Source organism: Ciconia boyciana, chromosome 17 (genome assembly GCF_034638445.1).
Source record: "Ciconia boyciana chromosome 17, ASM3463844v1, whole genome shotgun sequence".
NCBI lineage: Eukaryota > Metazoa > Chordata > Aves > Ciconiiformes > Ciconiidae > Ciconia > Ciconia boyciana.
Window position 1 is genome coordinate 8,265,148 of NC_132950.1, and position 24,317 is coordinate 8,289,464.

Sequence of the window (24,317 nt, forward strand, 5' to 3'; positions counted from 1 at the left end):
TCGAGGTGCTGAGGGGTCCCTGGTACAGGTTTGTCAGTGATGAATCAGAAACTGCTCTGAGCAGCCAGCTGCAAAGAGCCACTGCAGCGTCAGTCTGTCAAAGGCCAACTCCACAAAGCCATGCAGGCACTGGAAGGGAGGTGGGGTTAGTCAAAGCGCGAGCAGAGTTAACGAGGTTTAATGGATCACTAAGAGACCTGCTGGACTGTTCGTATCCCCACATCACAAGCACACAATACTACAGATCAGTTCAAACATCTTCAGCAATCCCAAGAATAGCCTAAATAAGTGAAACTGAAGGCAACACAGGCTTCTTAACATTTATTAATTAATCCATTGGTGCAAGGCTGATAATTAATGTCACACTTGGCTGCAGCACAGGAAGAAACCTACCAGCCACAATCAACATTTGACAACCTTGTAGATACAAAAAATCCCAGCTACACAGTCGGGAGGGTACACAGAAAGCACATCCACATGTGATCCAACTCCTAGAAAGCACATCCACACGTGATCCAACTCCTTCATCCTTCATCCTCTTCCTCAGCCAGTAAGATGCTTGTGAGCTGCTCCTCAGAGACAGATAGCTCCTGGCAGGCTCCTATGGCCTGACTGAGGTAGACGGCAAGTATATGTTTGCACTGCAAATAATAGTGCAGCCAAGTTAACAGCAGGAGCAATGCAGGAATGTCATGCTCTATCTGGAAGCCACAAAAATCCATCCTGGCCAGAATGGGTCTAATGAAGCACTCGCCCTTCCCAGGAACATGGTTCCCTCTTGGCACACCAAGCCCTGGCACAGGCTGGCGCTCCAGTTGCACCAGGTCAGTTCTGCCATCGGGATAATGCAATACAGGGATCTGACACACAAGTGTTAACTGGCTCCTGATGCTCTCCCCACATGCATGCAGGAGAAGGTAGATCCAGACTATAAAGAACAAGAGTTGGCTTGGTACTGTCTGGCAGCCCACACGGCTCTCAAAAATGAGAGTACTAGGCCCAGCTGACAGAGGTCCTGGAACAGACGGGCTTCCCATGAGGGAGGGATGGTAGGCACAGAGCGGGGGGACACTTGCAGATCAATTAGTTACCCTGAGCCCTTCCTCACTGGCACCAGGTGAACTGCACCACTTCATCAGCCAGACTCCATGCGGCAGTCCCATTAGCAGCAATAGCCTTTGCTCCAAGAGACCAGGGATTATTCATCTCTTGAAAGTCAGAACAGTAATGCATAATTAAGAACAAAAGCCCTCCCTAGCCCTTGTAAGGCCTTGCTCCACCCAAATACCGTGACTCCCAGAGGCCAGATTATGCAGTGGGTCAGGCACAGCCTGCATGGCCAACTCAACACTCGTGCGTTTGCTCCCTTGGAAACTTCAGGCTGCTCAGGTTCAAGAAGCAGAGCGTAGCCTCCTCCCCCGCTCCCTGTCCCGGCCCCAAGCTGAGGCAGATGACTTACCAGAAGGCTTTCACTCTTCTGCAGTACAGTAAAACCAAAAGCGGGACACGTGCAGAAGTGGCAGGAACTGTAGCAGGTGTAGAGTTTGCCTGAGCTCCCAAGGACCTGAAACAAAGGCAGTCAGAGGAAGTGGGAGTCAGAGACAGCATTCACCTTTAATTTCTCTAACTCTTAGCATGTATCTGGCCTCATGTCCTCTCCGCAATGACTCACAGCATGCAACTGGCAAGCAGGTGCCACAATACAAAAGCGTCCCCAAACACTGCATCAACCCAGCTAAGCTTGAAGCTCCTCAGCTTTCTCACGGTCTCTACATGCTTCTCTCCCTACAGGCGAGGAAGCGCTCCTGTATGTACACCCGTGCTTGCAGCAGACCTCAGCTCCAGTGACTTGTCTGCTGCTAAGAGATCGGGAAAAGGGCAGTGGCACTGAGCACGGAGCCCCCTCCCCTGATCTCCCAAAGCTGGCAGCACAGTGAGCTGCCAGCCACTCCAGCGAGCTTCCTCCCCCCGTACTGGCAGACACAGGATAGTTGAAGATGACGAAGACTCTCTTGTCACAGAAAGCTCATTTGTGAATCCAGGGCCACCATGGACCTGGGGATGGAAGGAGAGCAGCAGTGAGCACTTGTAGTGAGGCCTTTTCTAACTAGCTCCATTGGCTGAAGGCTGTAAAGGCTCTTGCTGTTCCGCTCCCAAAACCAGCTGCAGCTATTGGAATCCAGTTTTGTCTGAATAAACAAAGTTGAGGTCTCCAGAGAAGAAGCCTCTCTGCTCCATCTCTGGTTTGGGAACAGCACTGCCTCCTTTTCCCACATGCTGTTCCTCTGCAAGGCTGGTACTGAGGCATATTCCCTCTGCACCATGGGCATGGGATGCAGGCAGCCAGGTGAGGGAAGCATTTGTCTCCAGCATGGAGAAGCTGACAGGCAATCTGTGAGCTGCTGGAGCTGAATGCATGGTATAGGAAAGCCAACCTGCGGATTATTTCTCTTTTGGTTTCTTCAAGATTGGAAAACAGCTTTTAGAAATCTACTTTAAGAGCCAACTGGTCTGCCCTCTCCTATTGCAAGGGAAGGGTCTGCAGGAGCAGAACACACTCGTAGACTTTAACCAGAAACCTGCACTCAATAGCACGGAGTTTACTAATGCTCTGAGGTCTAAACTGAGTGCACCCCATGGCCAAAACACAATTACCACAGAGTATTTGCCATGACGTGTCTCGTATCTGCCACAGCGAGAGCAAGTGCTTTGTGTCAGCTCTGTGGCCTCGACAGCTGGCACTAACTCTTCCCAGATATTCCAGAGAATGGTGCGGATTCACATGGGTGTAATCACCAGCACCGCCCTCCTCTGCGCACAAGCCCCTGGGCTCTGATGGCACACCACACTCCTCTCCCATACCAGGCTTTAGATTCTGGTTGGATTTGTGGCACACATACACCTAAATCCAAAGATAAACACAAAAAAGTGAAAAGACAGTGGAGCTCTGCAGAGCGCTGCTCCCCTCCAGGACACCCCTGGCACTCCTAAGTCCCTCCAGAGGAACATTGTCCCTCCCGGTCCAGAGCTGCACTTGCAACAGGAGCCTTCCCCTGTCCCCTGGAGCTCTCTCTGCACCCCTTGCCCAACAGGGAACATCCACAAGTTTAAGCTCTCCCACAGAAGTGCCTGTGCCTCATAATCCCCCTTACTTGAGCAGATTCAGGACACAAGAGTCACATTCCCATTTCAGGGTAAACCATTCTTTTTTCAGTCTGGTCTTTACCCTGGGCCCTCCTTATACTCCAGGCTGAGTTTGTTTCATTTGTGGTAAGTTTGTTTTTCTCTAGCCCCTTTGATTGTTTTTTCCAAGATGAAGTATTCCGATGGTGCCTTTCCTTCAGAAGTGTTTTCCTTTGAGGCGGGGGGGGAAGACACAGACACTGCCAGATTTGGGCTGAGTTTAGCGTTCCCCTGTCCTGACCTAGATGGCAAGAATGCAGCTTCTGCCTGATAAGGCAGAATCTAAAATCTAAAGACCAAGAGAAAAAGCTGCCTCTGTTTCTGGCCAGCTGCAGCCAAGCCAGGCACTGGGGTGCTCTCTTGGCCCTGAGATGCTGTGAGATTTCCTTCCGCTGCCCTCATCTCCAGGCGCTTGCTGGCTGCGCAGCGAGGAAAAATCACCTTGGTGGTGGTGTCCCTGCCAGCATGTGGGGATGCAGGAGGGCCAGCTGTGGCACCATGGCAGCTACTGCTGCCACCAGCATACAGCTAGGCAGCACCACAGTCTGTGCCAAGACCTGATGCTCAAATCTTTCACAGTGGGGCAGGTTGCCATACAGTTCTAGGAAATTAATTTAAAAAGACATTAAAAATAAGAATCCAATAAAAGTGCAGGATGTGAGCAACACAAGTGACAGTTGGCAGGACGGCTAAAGCACTGTGACTCCCCCTGCTAACTGGCTTCACTCCCACAGCTCACAGCATTTCTGCAACTCAGGCATAGCTAATAGGTGCCCCAACTGCTGCCTGCTCACCACTTTACACTCTGCCAAATCCAGCACAGCTCCACCATCAGCCAGCATCCACCATCTCTGCAGCAGGTAAGACTTACTTATGCCTGACCTGGAGTTACAAGGGTTGGCTTTAGTTTGCAGCATAGGCAGGTATTATACAAGCTCTTCTAGGATGATTAACAACTCTGAGGTAACATCAGCACTTGAATACCCCATCGGTGCTACTCCTCTATTAAGTAGCAAGGGCATTAATGCCCAGGCATTAAAAGACAAATCATAGCTTTCACTTGACTGAGGGCTCTTTCTTCTCCCATCTCAGTTCCTGAGGGCAAGAGCTGCCTATACTACAGGCTGCAGTCCTAGGGCCTGTCTGAACAGAGCCATTTTCCCCTGAAGCAGTACCTAAGATGTGCTGGGTGCTATGGAACGCAAACAGCATTTTAGCCTGTGAAGTATCAACATCTCAGATTTGGCTATGAGGACCCAAAGGAGTTTCACAATAGAACCAACCTTGTGGCCTCAACGAGAACAGTTCTCCATATCCAGCTGCAAATGAAAGCACCACCTCACATTCCAGCTCAACCACATCTGGGTGCAAATGGCAGAGCTGACTTTCTGGGGAATAAGTGAAAGGGATGACTGTGCATGTGTCCAGGCAGCCACAGATGCCCCCGACTCCCCACTGCACTGGGCATGCTTCTCTGCTGGGGGAGAAGTGCACACAGCTGGGATATGTGTCTACACCACACACACACATGAATGAAGAGCCAGTGACACTACCCAGCTACTCTTAAGTGCAGTATCCCACTCTGTTTTGGCTTCTATGGCCCCAGATTGTGTTCCTGTCACTGCTCCAGCCAGCAGCCTCAGGGGAGGCTCTGCTCTTTGTTTCTGCATCTCAGACAGCTGTGCTGAGGAAGAATTTCGCAATGGGACCAGCCTCACACCCCCAGAGAAAATATCTCTTCAGATTCCTCTGTTCATTAACTCATCAGCATGGCCTTAATCAGCAATCAAGCACCACTAAAGAGGAATGCTGCTCGGAAGCACACGTGCACCTGCAGGCAGGGACTGCTTCCTGTAGGCTGCCTGTCAGCTGGGAGGACACAGGCACAGACCCTGGGTGATGCAGGGGGCCCGCTCACATCATACCCATCAGCTACAAAGTGCCTGGCTGAAGGCTGGGCTTGTCCTGCATTAACTCCTGGTGACCAGCCGTGATCTACCTGTCCAGGGGTTTCTTCCCCGCAGGGGAACCGGTGGCTCCCTCTACCTGCAGCAGCAGGAGGAAAGCGGTTCTGACACTTGCTCTTTTCCAACGTGCACCAGTTGATCCTACTGTTGGGGCCATCAGTAGATATTAATCAATATCAGCTCCCATTTGGTGACTGCAGAACTGCTGCCAGCAGGAATTTTTGGCCCTTCAATTCAGCGGGGAGAGGGCTGGGCAGTGTGGAGGGGTGCCCGCCTTGCTGCAGCACACGCAGTTTGAGGCAGCGCTGTTCAGCAACGACCCTGCCCAGACCAGAACAGGGTGTCAGGGCAGCACCCAGCATATCAAAGCCCTCTCGCCATGCTTCTCTGATCTCCTCCGTGTCTCATGAGGCTTACTGCATCTAGGAGATTAATATTAGGCCTCTTAAGATGCAGATAACTCTGTCATGCTGCAGAAAACCTGTGAGCATGTGAGCACACATTCAGGCTCCCTGGGAAGACCAGAGGCTCTAAGCAGTCCCCCTCATCCTTCACACAAAAGGGTGCCAAGTGAAGACTGTGCATCCCAGCCTGCAAAGCTCTGCCTTAGCCTGCATGGCCCAACAAAGCTCTGCAAGGAGAATGTGACCATTCTCTGCCCAGTGACATATTCAGCCGAATGACAGTAAAAAAGGAAAAGCCTTTAAGCATTCAATTACTGAGGCAGCTGCTGTCTAAGGGTCCTGGAAGCAGTGCTTCTTAGGCTTTACCAAATACCCACTGGCAAACCCTCAAATCAAAGGCTGTGTCCTTGAGCCCTGTATGTTTATGAGTCATGCCTCCCTAGAGGGGCCAATGTCCTCTCCAAGGCCCAGAAGCGACGAAGACTCCATGTGCAAATCACACAATGCAAGCTCTGAACACGTGAAAAACGTTTGTGTCATGACCCAGGCCTGGCTTCACAGCTCTTCTCTTACCCTAGATGACCTCAAAGTATCTCAGCACCTCCAGTGAAGGAGAGAAGGCCCTTTTGCAGGGAGGATATTTGGAAATGTTCCTTTTGGCTGCTGCAACAGCAAACAAAGAGATTTCCCCCTGCTCTGGTGTGTGAAAAAGCACAATACTAGGTTCAGCAATGGAGGGGGCTGTGCTATCTGAGGGGGTTAGTAGTGCTAAGTAGGAGGAATTGGGTGCTTCTTCACCAAAATCTTATGGGCACAGGGTCCCACTGCTTATACAGCCTTAGCTAGGGCACAACACACAAAGCCTCTCTGACTCTGTGACCCCATGGGCTGGATGCAGCTGGTCAATGGCTCACAGAACAGACAGACTGTCCCCAACAGAAATGCCACCAGTGCTGCGGCACAGTAGAGCAAGGAATTGTCCATACCACAGAAAAGTCAAAGAAGTGCCAATGGCTCCTCTCTTCACCTAATAAGCCTCAGCTCCATCTCTGATCCTGTGGTGTAAGAGGAGTTTGATCTTTAGGACTAAGGTGAGCTCTTCTCCCTAAAATGCCATTTTATGAAGATGTTTCTGTGATTCACAGTCTTGGCTACAGTGAACTAGAATGAAACCCACGGATTTGGCCTGCATTGCTTCCTCCCAGGCAGCAAGGATCCTATCGCCAAGTAGAGGTCAAGAGTATTCAGGATACTGAGGATCTGGAGTGCAACAGAGAAAGAAATGCAGTGATGGCAGATAACACTCCATTGCGTACAGTTTCTCAAGAGGAAGAACTGCCTTTGCTGGATAGGATGAAAGTAATAAAGCAAAATTAGCAATCCCTGGGAAACTTCCTTCTGATTGTGATACCCACAAACATGTAAGAAATCGTGTCTGACTGGCTGGGAGCCACAAAGAAAACAGTGGTGTACCATGCTGTTCTAATTCTAGTCCATGGCTACTGCTCCCCAGTATCACTTTAGGAGTTTGTAAAACACTGATATTCTCTCCATGTTTATCCAAGTGCCCTTCCATGTTCTGCAAGTTAGGAAAATACTGGCTCACACGTCAGCTGGAAACTATCAGAAAGTAAGACTGAAGAGGAGAAAAACAGTGTGTACCTGGTATGCAGTCCTTCCACTGGGGGACATGACTCGGGTGACAGAATGCTGATCCACCAAATCCAAAGCTGGGACAGCAGATGGGCCAAATATGAACTTCAGCCTGAAAAAGAACATGTCTCTAGTTAGGTCACACCACAAAAGGAGACCACCTGGCTTAGCCTTAATCCATGGGATTTAGCCCTATGTAGGCTAGAAGGCCTGTTAGCTAAATGTTCCCATTACCTCTCAAAATCCCACCAGTTACAGCTCCATTAATTACGCTACCAAGCAATGAAGTGCATTTGTCATTCTCAGCTTTGCTGTCTTTCACCAAGTGACCACCAATCCCTGCCCTGTCCCTCTGAGACAACCCCAGTTGACAATCGCTCTCCTGGAAGACAGACAGGACTCAGTCCTTAAGGACAACCTCTACTCTGCCAGCTATTCAGAGCACCTACATGGTTTTTGATATTCTGAAGGGAACTTCCAAATTTCCAAGCTGCTCCCAAACAGTCCCACATCCCTTTGCAAAATCCCACTCAGATTTAGTTACAAGGCATTTTAAAGATTTTTTTCTTACACAGGACATTACAGCTTAAGTGCTTCTTCTTCAGCACTATGACCCAAACACTATTCTGGCGGCCTGCTGCACAAACAGGACATGAAGTGGTTCCTGTCCTGAACTAAAATGAGACAAAGTGCATCAGAGACACAGAAGAGAGATTTTTTTAGTCTCTATGACTGTGACACAGTGTTAGACATGCAGGTGAGGAGTTATCTTTGAGCAGCATTTCTGGCTTGACAGTCCCTTTACAGACCACTGATTATTGCAAAGGCAGTGTAGGTGAAGCAAAAGACACAGGTTGTCCTTACAGTGATCTGATCAGGCTTTTTGTTAGTATTCCTGTAGTTCTTCCAATACAAACTCTGCGTAGACAGAGCACTGGCGCTTAACCAATTTATCAAACAGTGAATCTAGACTCTAAAGCTGGAAACTTTGCTTCTGCCCAGCACCCTAAATACACTAGGTCTTCTTCAGGGGAAACTGCACCTCTGGCAGCAAAAGCAAGACTGCTGGCAAAGAGAAGATGCAGGAAGGAAGTCCTAGGGGATGCACAGTGCTGGGGATCCAACAGAGGTTACAGGCAACAGGCAGTGTCACATACGCAGCCCAATTATCCTTGTTGTGGTAATCTGTGAAACCGTCACATGAGCACAACGAGCATAAACATGGATTTTAGTGGAGGCAGCACCGGGTAAACAAGAGCACACAGAGGCAGACTTGCTAATGCTAAGGGGAAAAGGGGTTTGTGCTCTGGGACACCTTAGTTGTACATACAGGCTGTCCTGGATGAGTTGCCCTGGATCAGATTATTGATCAGTTGGTCTTGAATCCCACCTCTAGTCATGGCCCACGCATCATGCCTCGGAGCAAGGAGAGAGCAACGATAATACATAGCTCCTTGAGCAATAGGAAATGCAGCAGTAGGGCTCCTTCCTCGTCCCAGGGAAACTGGTTTAAACCCTGGAGAACGAATGAGTCATTTTGTAGTGACTGCATCTCCTCTATCACAGTCACAGCTAAGATATAAATTCTTTCTCTACCCACCAAACTGCATCAATAGGAAGCTAAAGACAATGAGGGAAATACTTAAGACACTCCACTGCACATGGAGCTATCGGATAGCAGTAATTTTACATCTGTAATCCAGCTGCCAGCAGGGCACAGAGACAACAAATTTATTCCAGATAAACACCCAGGGACAGCACATGCCTTATGTCACTCCACCCTCCCTAAAAATCCTTTCCCTTTCCTTTCATTCCAAGCAGGACACATCACCATGCAGGGACGCACCACTGCACAGCATTTATGGATCAGGGAGTGCCTGGGATGGGGTAAAGATGAGATTAGCCAGGTTTGCTCAGGTACATGTTTGCTTCCTGCAAAACATGACCTCTACACAACTTTCTCCTCAGCCTCGGTCCTGTAAGGCAGCACCATGGAGGCACATGCTGGTGTCTGGCTGCCGCTGTGCTCAGTGCTGTAAAATTCCACACCAGCAAGTGGAAAAATAAAGAGCTGTGAGTCCTGAAGGCACAGTAATTTCTATCTACGTACTCATTGTCTGCACATCCCCTGCCATGCAAGCATATATGATAAGCTGTATGTCAAATATGGACATCTGCACCTTTAGCCTACTGTCCAGACAGCTCATAGGCTTAAAAGTGATTCTAGACCTGTATATCCAGCTACTCTGAATGTGTTCCAAAGAGTTCAGAGGCAACTCAGTTAACTTTACAGACCTTTTATCTGCTGAGAAAAATCTGTGTAGTCTAGGTTAGTTACAAGGGCAAATAACAAGAAAATTAGCAATGATGAAAAGATAGTACAAAACATGAGCAGGAGAACAGCAGAAAGCAGAGGAACATTTCCAATTCCAGTGAAGACACAAAGAGCCAAGGCAGAGCCCTGGCGTCTCAGCAGCATGGCTGACCTATGCGTCTGAGTCAATCTCATTGATAACAAGCCAAGCAGACAGACTTATTCCAGGAAGACCAAAACTTCAGTTGCACAAACTCAAGGCAGTAAGGATTGGCTTCATCTGAGGACTGAGAGGAGGTGGGTGGAGGAACACTCAACGTAAGACATTCCTTAATGATTAGGTTTGGGACTATTAAGGGGACTCAGTTTAATGAGTTTCAGTAACTCTTTCAAATTTGGGGAGTTCTTTTTTCATGTATATAATTCGATCAGTCTAACAGGAAATAAGTAAGCAAAATGCCCAAAGGAAATTCAAGGACTTTAGAGATTTGGAAGAGATTCAGAAATTAAATCAGAATACTTCTGAGCTGCTGGTCACAGGGAATTGATGGAAATCTGACTGCCAAGAGTTACCACCCAACCATTATTAAACTTAACAAGGGAATTTCTTTCCTCCTCTTTTCTTTTATAACAAGAAGGAAACAAAAAGTTACAAGACTTGTCAAATATAATCCCACCCTTCAAAGGCCATTGTGGTCCCAGAAGAGGGAGCCAGCATGCATACCTTTCACAAGTGTTATGTTAGATGACTTTAGACCCAAAGATATTAAGGCCTGAAGGGTTCCTGGTGATCTCCTCTCCTGGCTAAATTACAGGCAGGCAAGAACACAAAGTTAAAGATGAATCTGAAAAGCCTTTCTCACTGTGATGGTGCCTCTTCTCTACCTTCAACGCCAATTAGTGAGGGCTGCAGAAGTTGTGAAACTTGAGTCTCTTAGGAGACTGCTTGGGAATGACTGAAATATTCACAAGCTTCAATCAACACAAGGATGATGAAGATGACCTGACACTTCTTCTGAACCCAAGAAAACTCTCAGGGTAATCTTCAGATTATCAATTCCCTCATGCAGAAAGATGATATATTCACTTCTCCCTTTCTATCACGCTTGCCCATGACTCAAACAGAAGGGATCTCAGGATGCTGCTGTGCTCACTATGATATGAACACAGAGGAGATGCAGCACTCCAGCAGCACGAATCACTCTGAAACACAGTCCACTCTCACAGGAAACTCATTCCAGATCTAAGGGTGGACTCAGAGCTCAGGTTAAACATCTGGGTTTCTGCATGTTTAATCCACTGAAATTAGAGCCAGTCATCACAGGAGATTCAGCGATACAGAGATAATTTCATCAATCTCTTGAAAAACCCTTGACATTGTCTCTTTGGACCTTCATTTCCACTACCAGCAAAAACATGTAGCAACTCTACATGAGAAACATGTACTGGTCAAACACAGGAAAAAAATAGCGGTACTATGATGAGAGCAGATTATCATCAGGACTATCACTTGGGACAAGAACTGAAGCAAAAGATACTTACCCCAGCAGCAGGTCATCGGGGACTGCAACAAAAAGAAAACGAAGCATGACTTTGCTGAACTTCCCCACTGTGTCTAGGGGAGACACTGGGGCTAGTGTCTCCCTAATGTACCCCCAGAGGCCATACAGGACTGCAGTGCTCTAGCCATTCTCTCTGGCTACCAAAAAGCAACAAGGAGCAGCAAAATGATCTGCTGTGGTAATGCTAAGGCACTTGTCAAGTACAGCAATTAAATATACATTCAGAACCACAGGGATTAATTTTAAAAAGAAATGCAAAAGCCCAAATATACTTACTTTTATAATATCCTACTTTTAAAAGCATGCAACAAAAGGCATGCAGCCTCAACATCTTACTCTGTCACTTTAAGAAGTTGGTTAAAAATATATACATTGGTTTCCCTGAAACTCTCTTGGCATGAGTTGAAAACTCTGGCATCAAAACTTTAAAAATGTTGTTCTTTTCCCAGCATAGTCTTGCAGGGCGCCACTAGTTTATAGCTTTTAATATAGCACACAGAAACATAACGTCTTCACTTATTAGAACGTCTTGTTAAGATGGAAAATTACAATTAAGAAAATTAGTGTGTTTGTTGTAGCTAACAGTTTAGGCTCTGATCATGCAATCTGATCTTTCTGTTATCGCTAATGGGACACAGTGTACTACATCTCTGTATTCCACTGTGTCGTGGTTTAACCCCAGCCAGCAACTAAGCACCACACAGCCGCTCACTCACCCTCCTCCCCCAGTGGGATGGGGGAGAGAATCGGAAGAGCAAAAGTAAGAAAACTCATGGATTGAGATAAGAACAGTTTAATAATTGAAATAAAATAAAATAAAATAAAATAAAATAAAATAAAAATAATACAAAATTGTAATGAAAGGGAAAACAATGAGAGAGAGAGAGAGAGAGAGAGAGAGAGAGGAACAAAACCCAAGCAAAAAAACCCAAGTGATGCAACCACTCACCACCCACCAACTGATGCCCAGCCCGTCCCCGAGCAGCGATCACTCCCCCCGGCCAACTCCCCCCAGTTTCTATACTGCACATGACGCCATATGGTATGGAACAGCCCTCTGGCCAGTGTGGGTCAGCTGTCCTGGCTGTGCCCCCTCCCAGCTTCTTGTGCACCTGGCAGAGCATGGGGAGCTGAAAAGTCGTTGACTAGTGTAAGCACTGCTCAGCAACAACTAAAACATCCCTGTGTTATCACGTTATTCTCATACTAAATCCAAAACACAGCGCTATACCAGCTACTAGGAAGAAAATTAACTCTATCCCAGCGGAAACCAGGACACACTGGAAAATCAGGAATTTTGACTTTAAAATCCTTTGTTCCAACAATTCAAAAGATTCTTTATGACTTATGCTGTTGGTTTGACTTTTCCCACTTTATTCTAATTTAATTCTCCAAAGTGATTGATCAGTTTCTTTCTGCAGTAATGTCCCAGTGTACTATTTTGGTACTTTAAGGAGAAGTATACTAAAAAATGTTGACTTTTTTTTCTAGTTTACAACAGGATTTATAAAGCTCTTTTTAAAAAGAAGTCACACGTAGATTTTGGATCTACTCTAACCTGACAGGAGCCATACTACAAGTATGCCAGAAAGCTGTCAATGTGGTCACTCTGACAGTTTAGACACTAAGTCTCTGCCCATTTCCCACCCAAATGTAGTACTCAGACAGACTTCTCTGAATGTTTATTTGGTTGGTTTTAGTGCAGTTAAACTATTCCCTAAATAGACACTTTCCTTAGGAAGAACCATTCTGCACTACTCATCAAGTAAACACAAACACGTGTTTACTCTTTCAGCACAGATTACAGAACTACGTTAGTAATCCAGAGTGCAACAAAGGTAATTGTTCTTAACTAGCTGCTAGAATTGGCCAAGATTTAACTGTTGGTTTATACTTGCTTTGTTCAAGCAACGGGAAAGCTGTTCTTTGCCCTGGGATCACTAATACATCACCCTCTGCCGGTCAGTCATGAAACGTGACCGTTTTAATGAAGATTTCCCTTTCAAGTCTAGTTTGGAAATTAGTGAGTCTATAAAAACAGCAGTACAGTAGGCACAACAAAATGCCTACCTAGAAGCATGTAAATTATCATCCCCCAAGTGCAACCACTTACGCTACAAGCTGTAAGCAAGCAGCATTGCCCTAGGTCCCACGTTCAAAAAAGTGTCCAACCTGGTCTAATTTTTGGAAGGCCTGACTTTTAGAAGGGGGCTGCTCCTCATTACCTGTGCTTCAAACCCCTTTGTGTCCAGACAAGTTGTATCAAGTACAGCAATTAAATATACACTCAGAACCACAGGGATTAATTTTAAAAAGGAACGTGGAAGCCCAAATAGACTTACTTTTATAATATCCTACATTTAAAAGCCTGCAAGAAAAGGCATGCAGCCTCAACATCTTACTCTACCACTCCTGAAAGTGAAGGCCACCCCTTATGGAACAGAGTCTGCGGAAGATGCAAGCAAGGAGAGGCTGACAACCCTCATTGCTACCTGAAGGTTTGACAGCGCCAGTATTACTGGCCCACCACCTGCTGGGATGGTTCTGGTTTTCTTTACATACCGTGTGAGGTCTCCTGAAAAGCCTTTTTGATCTCTTTCAAAAGCTCTTCTGCTACTGCTGGCAAGGTACTATCCATCCCATTGGCACTAGCCTCCTGACTGGAAGCAAGACAGAAGAGAACAGGAGTCAGTGGGAAATGATTAAGGTCACCACAGATACTATAAACCGGGACACTTTATCTGGGCAGTACTCTTTCAACCCTGTGATGAGGCCAAGGAAAACGCATCCTCAGCACCTTTTGAACTGTGTTTTTTACACTTTCTCGGAGGAAGGGTTTCTCAAAAACACACAGGTGTCTCCCAGATACCCCCACGTATAAACAGATCCCGTGGAAGGACGAGGTGAGGGGGGCGATAAAGCCGGCAACAGGAAGAGGCTCTGGCCTGGAGCGTCCCGGCGCTGGGCTAAGGCAGTTCCCGACAGAGGCGGCCGCACAGCCCACCCGCCGCCGCCCGCGCCCCTGCCGCAGGGGGACTTGGCTGCCCCCGGGGCCCGCGAGCCGCGCCGGGGATCTCTCAGGGAGGGGCCGGCCGCTGCCAGGCCCCGGCAGCAGGAGCCGCGCTAGCGCCACCCCGCACAGCGGCTGCTCCCCGCTGCGGTCCCCGGGGGCTCCCCCGGCAACGGTGGGGCGGCGTCGGAGCTATTTAAAGCTGCCGGTCCTGGGACGGCGACCCCGGGGCCGGGGCCGGGCCTACCTGCGGCCTCGCAGCCATGAGGGAGCGTCTCCATAGCAACAGGCGCCCTTTGCCCCGGGTGACGCACCGGCCCGCATCACGTGGCGAGGGCGCGGGCGAGATCTTAAAGGGCCCGCGGGGGAGGATGCTGGCCGCAGGGGTGCCGCGGGCCCTGTGCCGCCTGGCCGCCCGGCGCTGCCCTGCGGGGCTCCCGCCGCCCCGGGCCGCCTGGCGCGGCGGGGCCCGCGGGGAGGAGGGCAGCGGCAGGACGGGGTTCGCGCGGCGGCCGTGGGCCCGGCCGGTCGGGGGTGTCCTGGGCTTCCTGGGAGGTGAGGCGGCTGGCGGGCTGCGGGCCGGGGCGGCTCGGGGCAGGGCGGTGCGGGCGGCGGTCACCCTCCCCCCGCAGCCCTCTCCCTCTTCCCCAGGGACGCCGAGGAGGACGGCGAGGACGCCATTATCCTCCTGCTGAAGAGAGCCAAGGTGAGGCGGCGTCGCCTGCAGGGCCGCGGACATGGCGGCCGGGGGGCGCGGGGTGTTACCTTAGCGGGGGGCCGGGAGCCCGTCACGCGTGGGCCCTGGGCGGTGACCAGCCCCTCGGCTTTTCCCTCTCTCTCTGCAGCTCAGCGTCATGAAGGGCGAGCTGGGGGAGGCCGAGCAGGTTCTGCACCAAGCCCTGCGGCTGTCGCACCAGTCGGATAACAGGAAAGCCATCGTCTACACCTACAGCATGGTGAGGCTGCGGGGGGGCTGGCAGGGGCTGGGCTGGGCTGGCCGCCCTCCTGCTCGGGGCTGTCCCATGTCGTGTCTGGTCCGTGCTAGAAGTCACCGTGGGGCTGCAGTTCCCTTCGGGGGGTGTAGTGCCATATGCTGGGGCTGTGGTGGAGCTGGAGGTAGAAGGAAGAGCAGTTGTGTTGAGGCTAGTCCCTGCAGCCTTTGCGGAGCTTCAGCACGGTCCATCTCTTCCAGATGGCAAACGTGGCCTTCATGCGGGGACAGCTGGACAATGTGAGTAACTCTGTGTTTTTCCCTCAGAATTTTAAGAGTCTGATGTCTTGTGCAAGGTCGTGTCATGTTCAGGATAGCAAAGGTGAGGCATGTTGTGACAGGCTGCATACTGAGAGTTGTGAGGCAGAGATCCTGCAGTCCAAAGCACAATAATTTGCCTTGGGACTGCAGTCCTATGGAGCACATGCTGCTAAGAAAGATGTTTTCACAGTTAAATTTTGAGCTCCAACATCATGTGCAAGGGAAGGAATACTCATTACTGTCAAATGCCACAGTCAAGCAGTTAGATGACTGTCCCACAGAGAATCCAGGAAAGCCTTGAAGGCAGACAGATGTGGTAAACTCATGGCTGATGCAGGAATCCTAAAGTAGAAACTGAAAGGACCCTACTAGTTGGCGGTACCATTGGGCTCTGGTTAGCCTTTCGCTTCTGGCTGGTCTTGACATACAATGTAAATGCCACAAAATTGTGAGACAGGTTTCTCCCAGTAGTCTGCCTCCATAAAGGGTAGAGATCTTTTGTTTTAACCACCATAATTCCTCAGTATTCTCTTCAAAATTTTCATTTCAGGCAGAAAAGCTCTACAAAGCAAGTATGAGCTATTTGCTTGCAGGGGACACAAAGGAGGTATGTTCTTCTGATAAAGGCTTTCAGCTGGAAGTATTAAGAATTCTTTGGTCTATTTCTTGTGCTGTAATACCTCCTACTGGAAATTTGCCATACTAGCTATGAGCTTGCCTGCTTCTCAAGAACTTCCTTTAAGGGGATGGCAGCTCTGGAGACAACAGGATGGGTGTTTTCAAGGTCTAAACTTGTTCTCTGGCAAAGTAATGTTTCTACTGGGGAGATGCAAGAAGAGTAACAGTTGTGTTGTGTGTCCTCCTGGCAGGATGACAATGCAATCCTTGAGATGTCCCTCAAGCTGGCCAGTATCTATGCTGCTCAGAAACAGTGAGTTCCCTGCTAAAGGCATCTTTTGCTTTCATCTCAGCTTCACAGTGGCAGTGGTGGCCAAGCAGGGGCTCTTTAAGAATAGAGTGCCTGAGGAAGCTTTGGTGTGACAAGATACTGTCAACATAAAGGTTCCCACAGGCGTGATATTTGCCTACCCATTGTCATTCAGCACAGTGATTGCTGTTATGACCTGCCCAGCTTAGGGCCTAAGTAGCCATAAAGGGTATCACTCTTTAGCCTTAAATCCACACCTCACAGGAGAGAAGGCTTTTGAAGCAGTTGGTGGCTGGTAACTTGTAGCTTCATTTTTCAATGGAGCATTGGCATGGGTTGCCTTAGTTGACCTTGTCTGGGGAAGCCCCCTCCACCTCTTGGATCCTTTTGCCCATGGGTCAAGAGAAGGGTCTGGGCCATAATCAAGAAGAGAAGACTGAGGGCAAGAAGGTTCTGGTTCAAAAGCTGTTTTACAGGCCCTCTAGAATGAGGGATCGAAGGTGTTCACATCTGTCCCTTCAGGGATGGAAGGAGCCTTGCTTTGCTGAGGAGTTGTACTTTGCAGGCACAAATTAGCCCTGGCTGGCTACGAGTTCTGCATCCTGACCTTAGAGGAGAAGATTGCCAAGCAAAAGGACTTGCCTGAGGATGTCTTACCAGGTAGGACTGCCTTGTCTGTCAAAGGCTTCTCTCATTATCTTTTCTCCATGTCCTTGATGTTGTTTTCCATATTGCCTAAGCACCATCTTCATGTCAATTAATTGTCTTCACACTACATGAGTTTCCTACTCTTGTAGGATGGAGACTCATGCTTGATCTTGTAGAATTGATCACTTCCACTCCTATTTGCAGCTGAAGAAAAGGCCAACACCCGTCTCTTGCTTGGGATGAGCCTCGACTCCTATGCTCGCTATCTCCTAAACATTAACCAGCTCCCAGTGGCCCAAAAAATGTATGAGAAGGCTCTGCAGATATCAAATGATGTTCAGGGAGAGACTCATCCACAGGTGATGTGTACAGTGGTAGTTGGACTACTAGGGAAAGAAAAGCTAATCTCCTAGGGAACGAGGCAGCCTAGAAGGCAGCTTTGCTGGTATCAAATATACACAGCACTAAACTAGCTTCTGTTTTCCTGCCAGGAAGAATGAGCATGCTGATATATAAATGTAAGACACTTTCTTACTGAAAGCTTCTCTGGGAAATACTACTTTTACTAGTGTGACAGGGTTATGAATGTGATGCTCCTGCTGCCCCAGACTTCTACACAAGTCTTGCTCTGAGGCTTCCTTTTCTGTCCTGGTGCAGACTGTGGTCCTGATGAATGACTTAGCAACTGTACTGGATGCTCAGGGGCACTACGATGAGGCATACTCCTATGTGAAGAGGGCAGCTGAGCTGGCAAAGGAGACTCAACACCCTGAGGAGCACATGGTGCTGAATAACCTGGCAGCAATTCTGATGCACAAAGGTAAGTAAATTAATGTCCAGCCTATGTCACTGTGCTTTTACGGACTGCAGATAACCTGTACTGTAGGATTGAACTATAGTGTTATTTTTGTGTTACTATTTTTAGTTTAAGCAGTAGATCTGCTGACTTGGTGTAGGCAACTTGTATTGTGTTCAGATTGAATTCTGCTGCTGAAGGATCCTGTCCAAGATAAATGCAGTACTGGTGCATCTGACACAAAAGGTTGCCAGGGAATCTAGTTTGCCTTGTCCTGTTTGGACAGTAACTGGTTCCAAAAGTACATAAGACATGCTTGAGACTTGTTTCAATGCAATCTTAATGCTAAAGCAGCACCTTGTCCCATCATCATTGCTGCTGTCTAGCTCTTTTAGTTGGCATCCTATGCTGGATGTTGTCTGAACCTCCCTAGTTGTTGAAGTGTTTCAAGTAGTCTTTTTGCATGTCCTCTGCATGTGCCTAGTTTCAGGAGGGGACTCAAACTGGGTGATGTAGTTGGCTAGCCATGCAACTTTTTCCTCTTGCTACAGAAGACTTTCTGCAAGCAAAACAAGTGTACAAAGAAGCTCTCAAGCAGGCACAACAGAAAGGAGATGTTGCTTCTGTCCAGCATATCCAGGAAGAACTAGCTGAGCTGGCCAAGAGGAGAAAGGGCTCCAAATGAGTTTGGCCACAGAGTCCAACCTTGAGGTGGCTGACAGCAGCAAGGGCTGGTCAGTACAAGCATCCTGGCACCAGTTTGGTGCAGTTCTCCAGGGGAACAGCAATGAGGAGTTTAAGGACTGCTTAACAAGAAGGGCTGCTATTGCCTAACAACTTAGCCCAAAATAAAGTTGTGAAATCTTAACTATGTAAATTTGTAGTGTAGTCTATGGTTAGAGTGATTACTGTGCTAGTGATTTAAGTTTGCCTTGACTGCCAGCAAAGTGCAAGTCTAGCCTGGTATTAATACTTGCAGTTAAGTCAAGGAGTGTGTTTGTGTCAGTGCTGCAGTTCAGTATGTATTAACTTCAACAGAGCATTTCCCAGACTATACCTGTACTATGACAGAGCTGTAGGTCCATGTCCTTTTCAAACAGGTTGCCTGAAGATCAAGTGTTTTTCTTCAAAGCATTTAGCATCCAAAGATAGAACATGCCCTCTCAGAGGAGGGGTAAGACTATCTTACCAAAGCAGAGCTGCTGTCAGAAATAAAACACTCAGCTACCTTACCCCAGACAAGAGCACACTAAGTGCCAAAGCTGTCCTCCTTTCTTGGATAGGTCAGTACTAGAATGCTGAGGCTTCCTGTTGGAAAAGATAGTATGTACATACCATCAGGTTTGTAAAGTATATGCCTTCATGTGAATGTAGTATGAACAGCCTGCTTATACAACACATTTTTTCAGTTCTGCCCTGCAGGGAAGCCTAATGTTAAAGACAAAGGAGAATTAAACCAGAAGTTATCAAATCCATATTTAGCTAGGATAGTAGAACTGACTAATTCTGTCACTAACCAAGCATTATTTTAACCTCTCATTTGTAAGAACTTCAGCTGTTTGGTATATCCCTTAATGTTAATTGCATCACTGTTAGTTTACTTACAGTAGCATTAGTGGCTTCAACTCTGCTTAACTCTGAGCTAAGAAGAGGCACGCAGGTTTTCTAGATGTTAACTGAAGCTGGAAAACTCAAGTCACATATACAGCTTTGTTCTCAGCAAGCTAGGAAATAAAAATATGGCTGTTACAGGTATGCTTGTACTAACAGAAAGGCTCTAACACATTAGAGCTAATTGTCTTTAAAGTTCTGGTTTTTGGTTTTTAAGTGGCAGACCTTAAACCCTCCAGCAGTGTTAACTGGGAACCCTGCAGCACCCCCTAAGGGAAGTGTTTTGCCTGTTCTCATGAACATAGCTTGATGCTGCAAAACAAGAGGGAGACACAGGAAAAGCAAATGGAGAACTGATCCCCTTTATTGATTGGTCTGAATCCAGAAGTCACTGTCTACTGAAGACATTGTGTGGAAAAGAAAAGTTGAGTTTTATGATGCATGGGTTTTTCAAGTCTTAAATGATTTCATATCAGAATCACGAAACATATCAAGATGAAAGCATTGTGAAAGCGCTGATCAGAAATCAGTTAAAAATTTGTAGTAAACTACACTTTGTAAACATGATTTACAAACACCTTCCTGTTTGAAACAGGTCAGATGTAATTCCATACTTGAAGATTACTGGAATTGTGGTAAACCCTAACTTAGGCTCTGGAGAGGTTTTTTTACACTGGAGAAGTTAGAACTCTTATAACAAACAAAAAAGCAGCAACATTTTATGTGCAAATGCCACTCAAGCTGTATCTTAGGAGAAAGTGACTATCCTACTTTGGATATCTTGCTGCTGCAGCAGCAATAACATGAAGCTTTGCAATGAACATGCTATACTTACTGTACAGTTAGCAGACATTTGTCTGTACATGCCTCTTTCAGGTTGTATTTGTTACACTAAGAAAGTGAGAACAAGTGAGTTTTAGAATGGAACTTAACTCTCCACTCCAAATTTAAATCTACAAAAAGAGCAGATCAACTTGTTTTCCAGTACATGTTGCTGTGGGAACAAAAAAGTTAAAATAAGAGCACAGGTCTACAAACAGGATGAAAAATTCACTACTTTCAGCCAGAAGGGTAAAGGATGGGAGGGTGAGAAAAATCTTTCTTAGAGAAAGACTGCAAGGAGATTTAAGACTGCCAACTGATCTATTCTGATGCAGTATTTTAAAAAAGTAGCAAAATAAATCTGTATTTGCAACACAGTGTCAAGTTTCCAAATGAGTTCCTTTGGATTTTTTCTTTCCCACACTTAGGGCAAAAAGGCTTTCCTCTGAAGTACTCAAAGTAAATTTGCTATCGATAAATAGTTCTGTACTTCTTCCTGTTTGTAACTGGACCATTACAGTCCATCCATAAGATGTAGAGCTTACATGGCTTAAGGTTACACAGCTACATTATACCTTCCATACAACGTATCGCAAATACAGTGTTAAATTAAAACTATTTTGACTGGAAAATAACTTCAAGGCAAAGACTCTGTTCATCAATGAGATGCAAAAGCAGTTTGGAATCTGACAGACCATGCCACCCCCCAACTCAGTGCTATCTGTAAATCAGTCCTTCTACCCCGGAAGATTTAGATTCACTTCCTGAGGTCAGTGCAGCAAAAAATAAGATGCTCTTGAAGATGGATGTCAGGTCACCCTGTGATATCACTAACCAGATGTATGTATACATGAGCTACAAGCATATCATAGCAGGCATTGATAGATGAATGATTAAGGAGACTCTCCTAGTACCATATACAATTAAAAAAAAAAGAAATCACCCTAACAGGTATTGCACACTTTAGGAGTTAAGCCAAGCATCTGTAAGGACTTCCACCAAAAGCTTGCTTATAGGGATTGGGATAGGGACACAGACTTTAAAATAATTATTACATAATGATTTTAAAATCAGACTGGAGGAAGGTAAAAATCACAGTACCTATTTCAAACTGGTTGTAACAGAAACCAAGTAGTTGACTCGTGTGTTGCTCAATTATTCTATAAAAGCATTTTTTGTTTTATTTAAACTTGGGATGTAGAGGTTTTTCTTCTTAAAGGATTTCTCAACCCACCCAGAGCCTCTGTTCAGATAAGCCATTTGCTGTGGTTAAATATGACAGTAAAAGTTAGTAGCCTGTTTTGACTGCATACAATGCAGAAACAGAAAACACTATGATAGGCTTTTGGGGCACAGTTAAAATTCCCAGTGTGCATAACAGTGAGGTATGCCTCCAGAAGCTGTTCTTTTTGTTGTTTTTTTTTTTCCTTTTAAAAATGAACCATAACATACCCATGCAATAATATTTCTGCAGTGTTGCTAAATAAAACCAACTGCACCAAAAATTTACAATGTGGCAGAATTTAAAATTCAAAGAAATATATCATCTTATTCCAGCGAACCGGACTATGTTAATGTACAGAATTCATTATGGGGTCAGTCTTAAAATCAACATTTTCACAAGAGCTTGAACACCACTGAGAAAGTGTGTCTAGGGAAAAAATTATATAAAAGCACAATGCCTGCGAGAAGTGGCATGGCGTTAAATGGGCAATGATGCTAGGCTGGTTGGGAGGCTAGGGTTATGGTTAGGCTAGGCTGGTAGGGAGGCTAGGGTTATGAAGAGTACTCTACACTGGAGAAAATGCTTAAAAAAAATTACAAAATGACCCCCAAAGTTTAGGCAATGATTTGAACATAAGTACACCAGATACTATAGCAAGGGAAAAAACACTGCAAAAAGTACTCTCTATTTACAGAAGAATGATTTAAAGACATTATGGTTTTCTTTACAAATAGATGTAGAACAGGAATAGTCCACATTTTTAAAAACTCTTTACATATTTATCTTTAGTAAGTCAACCTTCTTGATCACAATCCTCCAACACATGGCCTGTGCAGAAGGCATTTAATGGACTCTCCATCAATTCTTCATTGTGTGGCCCTTGCTCTCTTGGAAAGTCTCAATGGGCACAAGTCAAAAATAGATTTCTTTTTTTGACCCGCAAATTAAAAAAAAAAAATCTGCATAGTTCAGTCATCACTGTCAGACAGAGTCTCATATTGTGCTGAAAGCAGTGGTGCAGGTTCTCGTTCCCATATCCTGTTCTGTTGGTGAGTGGTTGCTTGGCTCATGGACGGCGGGGCACACGCAATGGATGTTGGCGGTGTACTGCTGAGCATCCTCATCGTCAAGGGGTTGTAAGGAAACTGTGTTGAACCTGAATCAAAGAGAGTTTCTCCAAGTCAAAAACATGAGCTGTTCTAAGAGATCTGTATCTGAAAGATAGTCTGGTTTTGGGTGTGACAACTAGCAGAAAGTCTGTTTCAGAAAATCCTTATATGCTGTAATCTTTTGACCAATATACCAGTGTTATAGTATTTCTACATCCGACCTTTCTACAAATATCACATCTGGTTTCAGTTTGAAAGAAACGCATTTCTCACCTGTTGATGAAGGCCTATCTTCCCAGGCCCACACTGGAGTCTGTCTGTGGTAGTCCCCTTCTGAATGTACAGATGAGACAGAAGAAGGTCTTTCAGTTCCCAAATATCCCTGTCCAGGAATCGGAGACTTAGACTTCCTACTATTTGACTTGCCGATTAGCTTCTGCTTGCTGACTCCCCCTCCTGGAAACAGAAGGGACAGATTTTACAAAAATGTTACACTGCGTTTTAGCCTATACTTGTTTCTGTAAATTATCACTTAGCAGCAAACAGGAGTTTCACACTGTGCCTTCTGGCATGCTGATTTACTACAGTTAGTGACTGTACAGGCTAGTCTTCTAACACACTACTGCTAGAAAAATCCCTATTCTTATCACAATAGAGTTATATTTCCATTTTTAGGAAGAGAGGTATTTTCAGTTCAAGCTAGTTCCCACTGTCACGTGTTCTTTATAGGTGATGTACTAAACATGCATTTTCATCAAACCACTGAGAAGCTTCAGGTATCTAATACACCCTGTTATCTCTTCCCCACTTCATCAGTGTTGTCATTCTCCAAGAAATACTGGCTAATGCTCCTGAAGTCACCAGCACCATTTTGAAAGCCAGGACCACTAGAGGGAATGGAAACACCATCTCTGACTTCCAGAGGAAAGACAGTGATTTTCAGTGACACCAAGTTTATTCAAACCCTTGATTTATTTTTTTCTTTAAGACCATGAAATATTTAGGAGCTGCAATACCTCACCTGAATTTGGTGATGGATTAGCTTCTTCCCTACGCGTCTCATTACTTGCTGATACTGCAGCACTGGAACTGCCAGGTGCTACCGCAATAGATTGTGACATTACAACTCCATGCTCCTCACTCTTGTCATCAAAGTTTCCCATCAATGCTTTCCTAATAATGTCTTCCAGACCCAGATTACTGGCAGGATCTGCAAAGGAATGACCCCTAGAACTGACTGCACCTGGGAGATAAAAGAAAAGATACAGGAAAAGGTGGGAGGGGAGGCAAAAAACGTATCTCAGAGAAATTACAAAGGAATATGGGAAAAGATTTGAGAGAGACACAGAAAGGTGGAAAAAAAACCAAAGATGAGTTTTTTAAAACGCAAAGCTACATGCTCCAAAGCAGCTCACAATGGCTATGAGTTAGACATGCCAGCAAACACTGAAGAGCCACGTCAGTAGTGCCACTAAATGTCAGGCTGTTTGCAAGAGGGTAAATTTTACTTTTTTTTTTTTTTTTAAACAGCAAAGGAAACTGAGCATGCTGATTGTGATAGCATATTAAGTAAAATCTGCAGCTATTATTCAGTTGTAAGAGAAGAGACCAGAAGAATACTTCTGTCATTAATGATACATACTAATTTGTCTTATGAAGGGTGATACATGGCAAATATTTATTCCAAAAGCTTGTCTTCCATCTAAATTAACAGACATCAGTACTTTCTCCATTTAAAAGACAGAATCACTGTACCAGAAGGGGCAGCAACTGGCCAAAATCATGTAAAGTCAATCTGTGGTACAACTCAAGATCCAGATTTGGCAGTTCTTA

The 24,317-nt window shown here is 46.2% G+C and overlaps 3 protein-coding genes across 8 annotated transcripts in view; 1 reads left to right on the forward strand and 2 right to left on the reverse strand.

Moving 5' to 3' along the window:
• Positions 1-306: 306 nt before the first annotated feature.
• Positions 307-15,000, reverse strand: ZSWIM7 (zinc finger SWIM-type containing 7). Of its 2 annotated transcripts, none has more exons than XM_072881844.1 (6): positions 14,859-15,000; positions 13,646-13,743; positions 11,064-11,085; positions 7,217-7,319; positions 1,460-1,564; positions 307-641 (listed from the first exon to the last, which is right to left on the reverse strand). In XM_072881844.1, the coding sequence occupies exons 2-6, from the start codon at positions 13,719-13,721 to the stop codon at positions 525-527; spliced, it is 423 nt and encodes a 140-aa protein (XP_072737945.1). In that variant the 5' UTR covers positions 13,722-13,743; positions 14,859-15,000; the 3' UTR covers positions 307-524. The 2 variants fall into 2 exon arrangements, with proteins under 2 accessions (XP_072737945.1, XP_072737946.1); XM_072881845.1 differs by lacking the exon at positions 14,859-15,000 and adding an exon at positions 13,881-14,314.
• Positions 14,342-18,585, forward strand: TTC19 (tetratricopeptide repeat domain 19). Of its 2 annotated transcripts, none has more exons than XM_072881841.1 (10): positions 14,342-14,648; positions 14,726-14,799; positions 14,939-15,049; positions 15,286-15,324; positions 15,896-15,952; positions 16,215-16,276; positions 16,839-16,933; positions 17,126-17,280; positions 17,579-17,741; positions 18,269-18,585. In XM_072881841.1, the coding sequence occupies exons 1-10, from the start codon at positions 14,357-14,359 to the stop codon at positions 18,400-18,402; spliced, it is 1,182 nt and encodes a 393-aa protein (XP_072737942.1). In that variant the 5' UTR covers positions 14,342-14,356; the 3' UTR covers positions 18,403-18,585. The 2 variants fall into 2 exon arrangements, with proteins under 2 accessions (XP_072737942.1, XP_072737943.1); XM_072881842.1 differs by having other exon boundaries at positions 18,272-18,585.
• Positions 18,586-19,695: 1,110 nt separating this feature from the next.
• NCOR1 (nuclear receptor corepressor 1) overlaps positions 19,696-24,317 on the reverse strand; it is a 75,938-nt gene continuing 71,316 nt past the window's right edge. For all 4 annotated transcript variants that reach the window (XM_072881840.1, XM_072881837.1, XM_072881839.1 and 1 more), the window contains exons 45-47: positions 23,506-23,727; positions 22,758-22,940; positions 19,696-22,531 (exon numbers count right to left, since the gene is read on the reverse strand). In XM_072881840.1, coding sequence (XP_072737941.1) covers positions 22,344-22,531; positions 22,758-22,940; positions 23,506-23,727 — 593 coding nt within the window. In that variant the 3' untranslated portion in view covers positions 19,696-22,343. The remainder of the gene's footprint in view (positions 22,532-22,757; positions 22,941-23,505; positions 23,728-24,317) is intronic.

Coding starts and splice junctions, on each gene's coding strand:
- ZSWIM7 (XM_072881844.1), bottom strand. CDS start 13,721: ATGGATAGTACCTTGCCAGCAGTAGCAGAAGAGCTTTTGAAAGAGATC. Junction 11,086..13,645: donor TTTTCAGGAGACCTCACACG/GTATGTAAAGAA, acceptor TTTTTGTTGCAG/TCCCCGATGACCTGCTGCTG. Junction 7,320..11,063: donor CCCGATGACCTGCTGCTGGG/GTAAGTATCTTT, acceptor GTTCTTTTTCAG/GCTGAAGTTCATATTTGGCC.
- TTC19 (XM_072881841.1), top strand. CDS start 14,357: ATGAGGGAGCGTCTCCATAGCAACAGGCGCCCTTTGCCCCGGGTGACG. Junction 16,277..16,838: donor ATCTATGCTGCTCAGAAACA/GTGAGTTCCCTG, acceptor TGTACTTTGCAG/GCACAAATTAGCCCTGGCTG. Junction 16,934..17,125: donor GCCTGAGGATGTCTTACCAG/GTAGGACTGCCT, acceptor TCCTATTTGCAG/CTGAAGAAAAGGCCAACACC.